Source organism: Pundamilia nyererei, unplaced genomic scaffold (assembly GCF_000239375.1).
Source record: "Pundamilia nyererei isolate P.nyererei 1_Seehausen unplaced genomic scaffold, PunNye1.0 scaffold00004, whole genome shotgun sequence".
Lineage (NCBI taxonomy): Eukaryota > Metazoa > Chordata > Actinopteri > Cichliformes > Cichlidae > Pundamilia > Pundamilia nyererei.
This window is the reverse complement of record NW_005187405.1, coordinates 3,681,026-3,689,601: the sequence shown is the minus strand read 5'-3', so window position 1 is coordinate 3,689,601 and position 8,576 is coordinate 3,681,026. Positions and strand designations below refer to the sequence as shown.

The window sequence follows — 8,576 nt, the reverse complement described above, 5'->3', positions numbered from 1 at the left end:
TGTGTGTGTGTGTGTGTGTGTGTGTGTGTGTGTGTGTGTGTGTGTGTGTGTGTGTGTAAGAAAATGGAGCCGGACTTTTCTCCCCTGCTGCTAATTGTCCTCTATGCTCTGTTGCCCAAGGGCAGCAACAACACTAATCTACTGCACACTCAATGCCTCTCTGAATCTCTCATGTCTGTCTCTACCACCGCCCTGTCCTCTCTGGAAGCGTCATTTGGCTCTCAATGGTTTGGTGTGTGGGTGTTGTGTGGGAGATCATGCAAGTCAAACAGTCTACAGCATGCTTTAACACAACATATCTGGATTTTTTTCTGCCACATTTTTGTTTAAGCAGAATCACAACACAACTTTGCTGCCTGCTTGTGTCCCAGGTAAGTTTTATTGGAACATCTCTGAACTCTGAAGTAGATTATTTACATCAGCAGAAGATCACACTGGGTGCCACACCTGTAAGCAACAAACAGGAAACTGAGGCTACAATTCACCTCGCTCATCAAAAGTGGGAAACAGAAGGTAAAAACATTACCTGGTTTGATGAGTCTCGATTTCTGCTATGACACTCAGGTGGTTGGATCAAAATTTGGTGTAAACAATTTAAAAGCCTGGATCCATCCTGCCCTATATCAAAACTTCAAGCTGCTCGTGGAGGTTTAATATTGCAGAGGATGTTTTCTTGGCACAGTTTGGGCCCTTAGTACCAACTAGGAATCCTTTAAATGCCACAGCCTGTCTGAATATTGCTGCTGATCATGCTCATCCCTTCATGGCTACATTTTCTGATGCCTTTTACCAACAGGATAACAAACGATGTCACAAAACTCAAAGCATCACAAACTGTTTTTTGGTGATGGCCGTGACCTCACTATACTGAAATGTTACACAGTTATCATGCAGTTTCACTGGTCAAGCCCTCTCAAGATCAAAGTGGATCAAAGTTGGAGATACAGCGATACTTATCGGTCAAGCCTGCTGTTGATTCTTCATAAGGCATATATCATACATCATCAGAGGAACAACAGCAGGAATGTTTAGCAATGATGGCTCATTTCCACTGTGTCCCACTGTGTTGACCAGCCTGCAGATGAGCAGGACCTCCCTAAGTGGCATCCATCCATCATCGTCTGTGTTCTCCGTACTGTGACAGGCCAAGATGTCTGCTGTGAAAAAGACCTTTCTGGTCCAGAGTGAAGAGACAAAAAGCCAGTGCCAGGAAAGACTCAAAAATCAAACTTCCTTTAAAATGATATTATAATTGATAATAACATTGGTCCAAATTTACCAGTTTAATCGCATTGAGAACAACTCTTTAAAAAGCCTTAAAACACATGATGACTTTGCAGTTGTTTCTGGTTCTTTCTGCTTTTCCTAATATAGAAATAGCTTACACACTCAGCAGCGCCTGTAAACTTTCTTGCAGATTAGCTTGCTAATGGTAATACTAGCTCAGCTACCCCCCCTCCTGAGTTATGGGACCCTCACCTTGTAGGTCATAGCGGTATGTGTGTGTCAACTTTAACCTTTGCAGCTACATACCGTGGTGGCGTGCACACTGAACTTCCTTGCATAAGTAGGTGGTCTTTCTTGCATTTCAGGGACACTCCCTTTTGGTTTTTAACTCTAGTTGAAGTGGCTTAAATCACTGGGGGTTTTTTCAGATTAGTTTTTTCTGGCATTCAGGGTGTTCAGTGTTATCCTAATGAATAAAGTCTTTTCCTTTCACTTACACACAGTGTAGCCACTGGCTTCAGACTAGCTGCGGTAGCTGCATTAAAAGCAGCGTAGTCTAAGAGGAAATGACGCTGCTGCTTTCAACAGCACGTCTCGTGGGAGGGCATAATGGTATGGTATCTTGTGTGGCAGAATTATGTAACAGGAGGAGAAATATTAATGTATGCCCACTCAGGATGTTGGGGAAAGTGGCGTTTGTGTGCTTAGGGGATGACAACAGAGGGTCTGACGGCAATAACATCGACAGTGCTCATTCTGCATGTTTGTGGGGCTCGTGTTTGCATCCTAGCACAGAATGCCACGTCTCTCGTGACCCGAGCATTGCCTGCACTCCCAGGCTACCTTCTACGTCAGCCTGAGTTACATCTGCGAGTCCAGCCAGCAGTCATGTGACCTCTGACCTTCAGAGTTGTAAAATGATGACTGGATGGAACTGAATGAGTGTGTCATCAGAGGGCAGTAGCTCACAGGTTCACTGAAATGTTAAAGAAACGTCTTATGCTGCAGTTTAAAGAGAACCTATTATGACTTTTGTTTTTATTCACATACAGTGCTGTGCAAAAGTCTTTAGCCCTTATTTCTTTATATTGTGTCAGGAAAATGCAGTTTTTTGAACTGTGTGCAAACATAGATGGAAATACAGTATATTAGGCAAAAACTGACTTTTTTCAATTCTAACAAGCTTGAAATTCAGTATTTTGTATGACCACCTTTAGTCTTCAGCAAAGCCTGACCTTTCTCAGCCAATATTTCTTGTACTATAGTTTCTTTAAGAAGTCTTTAGGAATAGCTCTCCAAGCTCTTTAAAAGACATTCAAGGTTCTTCTTGGCTGTTTTTCCACATTCTCTGTCAAGATGATCTCACACTCTTTCAATACCTTTGAGTTCCAGGCTGTGGGAAGGCCAATCCTTAACACATGAGCCAAGGTTTTAAAAAAGTTGTGGTTCATTACCATCACCAGGACCAAAGTGTGAAATCCCTGCCGCACCACAGCCTACTACCATTTAAGCTATTGAGGTCACCTGAGTCAAGGTGTGAGTGGGGGTTGAAAATGCCTGGAAAAGGATAGCCCCAAGGGGACAGCCCTAAATACCTGTGACTATGATCCAAAGAAGCTTCTTGGAGGAGAGGCAAAATGTCTTCATGTACTTAAAGAAGTCCATCTGCCTTGTTTTGAAACACGCTGGGCTACCATGACCTGGATGACACCAAGCTAATGGAAACTACTGAATCTCAAAGTTTTCTTGGGCGATAATACAAGATGATTGTAATCAAAGAATATATTACTCAGTGAAATAGTCAGTTTTGTGTTTTTAATAGTTAGGGAGGTGTTTCATGTTAGGAGAATCTACATATCTAAATTAAATTTCTATAGGTTGATGCATAATCTGTTCAATTCCTGAACATGAACATATTTGATAATTATCCTGAACAACAGAATCTGAACAGCCACTGCAGCGCCATTGATAGTCTGACTTTTAAACGATTCACATGTACAGAGACATGCTGATGACAGGGTAAGAGGCATGAAGCTTAATATCAGCCCATATATGTCAGTCTGGTTCCGGCCTGCCAGGACTGCCCATTACTGTGAGATGTGTAATTGTCCACGGCCTCAGTCAGCCACACACACACGCACACATAGACCAACTACAACAACAACATAATCAATAGCACTATTTGTTCATTCTGCACAGTGCTGATGTTGTGAGGACAGTCAATAATGTCGCTGATGGGAACGTGGATGGTTACACTCGTGACGCTTTGTCGACGCTCGTATATTCTTCTTTTAGGATGGAGTGCAATTAAAATAAAAATGCATGTGTTGTTGTTGTCATAACATGTAGCTGTTTATAGATCCGCCCTGGTACTCGATGTTTGAAACTGATGAAATGTATTATTGAGCTTGCATGATTTCCAGAAATAGAAGCTGGAGTGTGATTGGCTCTGTGTTCAGTTTGTTGTGGAGAGCTGATATTACCTGACCATGTTTCCCCGAACAGATAAGCAATGTTGCTGGCACAGGATTCATTAGCAGCTCTTCCTGGAAAATAAAAACAAACAAACAAACAACAAAACTATGATTCCCAAACAAGAATCACTGTTAAAATGAGGCTTTCTATAGGGAAAAGCTGTGGAGTGACTCCCAAGAGGTTCATTCTGTTCATCTGGACGTAGCGTTTTTCAATTGGAGAAATGTTCTCACTTTCAGCAAAATATGCTCAGCAAACAATTTATCAGAAGGTTGCCATGAATGGGTGCAGGAGCCCAACCAACTAAAAGGGAGTGCTAGGAAGTCCAAAGAGCAACAGTTCTTGAGGATTTAGAAGGTCTCAACAGGTGAAATCATTGGTCTGTATAGTCTAAAGAGCTTGAAGAAAAGCGACTGGACTTCTTTAATCTTTGTGAAGGCGTTTCACCTCTCATCCGAGAGGCTTCTTCAGTTCTAAAGTTTCAGTTCTTTTGTTTAGTATCTTCACGAAACTCAAAGAAGTCCAGTCAACCTTCTTTCCAAGCTCACTGATCCCTGTGTTATAGTATGTACGGCTGGTAAATAGCATAGACCACAAGCTTATTGTAGTGGCTGACTAGTAATGGACCAGTTAACCGATGATAACTGAGAGGTGGCAAAGTGATAGTTTAAATGTAGTTCACCTGACAGGACAATGGGGGCACATTGGATGAAGAAAAATAAATAAAAATGCTGCAACCAGTATTTTAAGACCATGACACTTATGATACCTGAGCGTCAGAGTTGGGAAATTAAAGACAGCTTGAACATGTGATAGACTAATCAAGAGCTACTGTATGAGGGACACTGCCAGACTTTGATAGATGATCGTGTAGCCAGTTGTAGCTCCCTAGGGGTTTTGGATTTAACGGATTCACTAGTGTAGGCCGGCACAAGAGCTGTTTTACAGCTCAGCAGCTGGATCACTGTTTCGCTCTTTAATCGAGGATCAGTATTTACTGTCACAAAGGTGATGGCTACCGATTGCACAAAAGCCTTTCGATTCCCAGTGCTGCAACGGTGTGTGTCGCATGGTGCGCCCTTTGTTTCGTTTATGTGTTGTTGTTGATTTTTTTGCCTTCTGCAGTGCGATTCACAGAAGCAGTCCAAGTTTGTTTGTTATTCTGCTCGCACACACACACACACAGAGAGAGAGAGTGTCTTGGGATAAAAGCCATATCAACGAATCGCATTAACATTTTCTTTCACCATTTATTAATTCACCAAATACAGTGAAAATGGCATCATAATATACAATGACTCATTCTTAGAATGTCATGACATTTTTGTTGCTTTTTTGCTTCATAAAACGATGTTTCATTATTGAAAATATTAAGGTTTCATGCACAACAAACCATATCCAGTTTCTTTAAAATAATGGTACAAAATAAACAAAAAAAAGAAAAAAAAAGAAAAGAAAAAGAAAAACAGAACAAAACAAAAACTGTAATGTCCAAAAATCGATCATATAACAACATGTTATTTGAGGATACTCGTAAACAGTGCAATATACTCTAAAACTGCCATTTTCTAACAAATTCATCAACGAAGCTCAAGTCACAGTATACGATTTCTTAATAATAGTTTAACATTGATGTGTGCAAAAACCCCAGACACATTCAGTTAGTCTTTAAAAAATGTGCGACATCTGATATAGAATGAGACCAGTCCAACTCCCCCCAAAAAGTCCTCGCTTTGCCTCTCTGAAGGCCAGTCTCATTCTGTATATCCTCTCCGTAATACAAATATTCCTGTTGATGAATTCTAAGACGATAGACTAGCATATAATTTAAATAACAAATATTTAGATATAAAAATACAAATATGACTTTCGTTAAAAAGAAGCGTGCCAGGGTAAGAGTGGTGGCACCTGCGTTGGCACCGGAGTGAAAGTTCATGCAAATAGATGGAGAGAATCTTTAAAGTCATCGAAGACGAAACACAAATATTTGCAAAATCTAAACAACCAAATTATAGAGAGCAAATGTTTTTTTCCCATCAATTTCATGACTGTTATTTAAAACATTACTATAATGTCCGTGTTCCTGCTGGCCTCTGTAGATATCTGAGCATTTGGAAATGCAAAGAAAAGATTAATTTTTAAAGAGATATGTGCAGGTGTAAATCGGCTACATGAAGGTGTCAGCCTGCACCTTTCACCACTGATGGGTGGTGCAAGAAGAAGAATGTAGCCTTGTTTTTTTCAATTAATCTGCAGCCTATTGTTGTTTAAGTGCCAAAACAGAAAATATTCACATTGCACCCTCCTATATATATATCTATATATGTATTTATATATATATTTGTTTGTTTTTTTCTTACATACAACGTGTCTCCTCTATTTAGCAGACTGTAGAGTTTTGGTTGGTCTGTTTTCAAAAAGCATTAGCAGCAACAGGAATGCATTGGACCGGTGCTGAAAGGACAGCTCCCTTGAATGCACCGTCGCCGATTGAATCAACAAAGCAGAGCCTAAAGGAGGGAGGGAAGGTATTGGAGGGGGGGAGGGGGATGTCTCGGAGCTTAGCCTACCTACTGTACAACTTATTGAAATGGGGCTGGGATTTAGCTTCAGCCTCTAGTTGCAGTATTTTTGATGCTTACAGCGCTTTAGGGGGGGAAAGGAGGAAAAAATAGAGATGGTCGTGAATTAATGACAAGTTCATCCATCATTAAAGTCAGCAGAGGTTGAGATACAGAGCGGGGCCCGCCATCTCAACATCCTGCTGCGCAGCTGTAGTTAAAATCGGGATTCGTTTGGAGAATTGCCAGCAATCCCATGATAAATCTTGGTCTTTTATTTTTTTCCTCCCCAGAGTCTCTCTGTCTCTCTCTTTCTCTCTCTCATCTTATTCTTCCTTCCTCTTCCCTTCATCTCTTCTCTTCAGCCTTCTCCGTTCCCTTTTCTCTGCCTCTTTTTTTCCTCTCCATTTCATTTCATCACCCCATCCTCGCTTCGTGCCGTCGTGATTTTTTTTCCTCCCCGCACAATCCTCGAACATGCACAGCCGACAAGTGCTTCAAATCGGTGATCAAAATTAAAAAAGTCTGCAAGGCATCGGTCACGTTTAAACGCCGGGCGAAGACTTGTCTGTCATCCCCTTCAGGACTTCATCTATTCGGTCGTCCTCGATGACCACTGTGGAGGAGAAAAAGAGGAAGAGGTTGTTTACTCAGAGCCACAATCAGAAGTCACGATTTATTTTGGGGGGTATTGCGCACTAAATAAAAGTAAGTTTGGGCAAATGTGGCCCTTGTGCGCTTGCACGGTGAATTATTATTACTATCGCAAATCCCCAATCCCCGCACACACGCACTCGGTGAAAACAACTCATTCTCGAGCCATTTCTTTATTATTATTATTAATATTATTTAATCCCTTCGTTTAAACCCTACACTTGAGTCGATTGCATCACGGGGTGTGTCCTTGCATGAATATTATCGCTGGTGCGTGAATGTAAACAGTCTGGATGTCGTTCACGACCAGTGACACTTGTGAGAAAAACAACAACTGCGGTGCATTTTGCATCGAGCTGCTGGTAATCACGGAAGATTCTGGAAACGACGGTAATGTGGGAACTTAATTCCAAAGTCACTTAAAGCGCCATTCATACAACTAGCTCATTTTTGCGCAGCGTATATAATTCTGCCATTCTTTGTAAATGTCAAGCGTCTGAATTCGTTTTTACCTCTTTTGGCTCTGCCGATCTGCCCGAGCTTTGGGGGTCTTTTTGCCTGCGACGCTGCGAAAAAGGCGCTTGTGTCCTGCAGTCCGCAGCTAAAGGACATCTGGCTGACCTCGCTGTCCGCCCCGTAGCCGCTCATTTTCCCCTCGTTGTATGGCAGCACCTCAGACATCGTGGAACGACAGTGAAGAAGGGTCACCAGCTTCGGGAAGTTCTTTAATTTTTAAATCAAGCAAAAAAAAGTTGTTGAAATTCTTCCCCGGTGGTGCCAGTACAGTTCCGTCTGAGAGCGCCGTCTCCTGCTGCGATCCTCGGTCTGCGTGGATGAGGGGAGCCGGTGCGTGAGGTCCGGGTGCTTTTGTGGTCTCTGGATGTGTTGCAGCGGCAGCAGAGGAACCGAGCGTGACTGTGTGCGCGTATCTGTGTGTGCGTGTGAGAAAGAGAGAGAGATGTGTTCGCCTGTGTTGCTGGCTGATGTCTGGCGAGGGAAGTGGGAGATCCCGGGATCATAAAGGAAACCCAGGCAGAACGGTGAAGTCATCCATCCGGGTTTGAAGCTGCGAGAGTGTGGCTGTGTGTAAATGTGTGTGAGCGTGGGGACTCCGAGGGGTAGAGGAGCAAGACTGACATCAACAGGCGAGAGACGAAACTGCTAGATACTGACACAGCCTCGTGAGGCTTCGAGAAGTGGACTTTTCCTAAGGATGTCTATTCATCCTGTAGACTCAGGAAAGCGCTTAATGTGGCAGGTTATAGTCTGCATTTCCCTTCCATAGGTTACCTTTTTTATTGTTCTGCTTTTCGAAGGGGAATAAGTACTTTTTAATTTCAATTAATTTTATTTGTATGTACTTTACTAGTATAACCGTTTTATGTTTATTTATTTGGCAGGAACGATGGACAATGTATACCCTGTGCCAGATGCAGCTAGAAGATGTAAGATTTAGCTGGGTGGAGGCTTGCAATGCAATGTTCGACTGACAAAAATAAAATAATAAAAAACACTTTTTATACATAAAAACTTTAATAGAAATGACCCCCCCCCCTTTTTTTTTAAATGTTAGTACTAACAGTAACAGTTTTTATCCCATTCAAAATTCAGACTTTTCCACAAATTTGAGGGATGTTTGCTTCTTTTTACTACTCTCTG

The 8,576-nt window shown here is 42.0% G+C and overlaps 1 protein-coding gene across 1 annotated transcript; it reads right to left on the bottom strand.

The window, feature by feature from the left end:
• Positions 1-6,610: 6,610 nt before the first annotated feature.
• camk2n2a (calcium/calmodulin-dependent protein kinase II inhibitor 2a) lies at positions 6,611-8,080 on the bottom strand. Its single transcript, XM_005721225.2, has 2 exons — positions 7,430-8,080; positions 6,611-6,879 (listed from the first exon to the last, which is right to left on the bottom strand). The coding sequence occupies exons 1-2, from the start codon at positions 7,596-7,598 to the stop codon at positions 6,809-6,811; spliced, it is 240 nt and encodes a 79-aa protein (XP_005721282.1). The 5' UTR covers positions 7,599-8,080; the 3' UTR covers positions 6,611-6,808.
• Positions 8,081-8,576: the final 496 nt, after the last annotated feature.

Excerpts from the sequence above, each read along its gene's own strand:
- camk2n2a (XM_005721225.2), bottom strand. The coding sequence starts at position 7,598 with ATGTCTGAGGTGCTGCCATACAACGAGGGGAAAATGAGCGGCTACGGG. Across the intron at positions 6,880-7,429 it reads GATCGGCAGAGCCAAAAGAG|TGGTCATCGAGGACGACCGA; the intron begins GTAAAAACGAAT and ends TCTCCTCCACAG.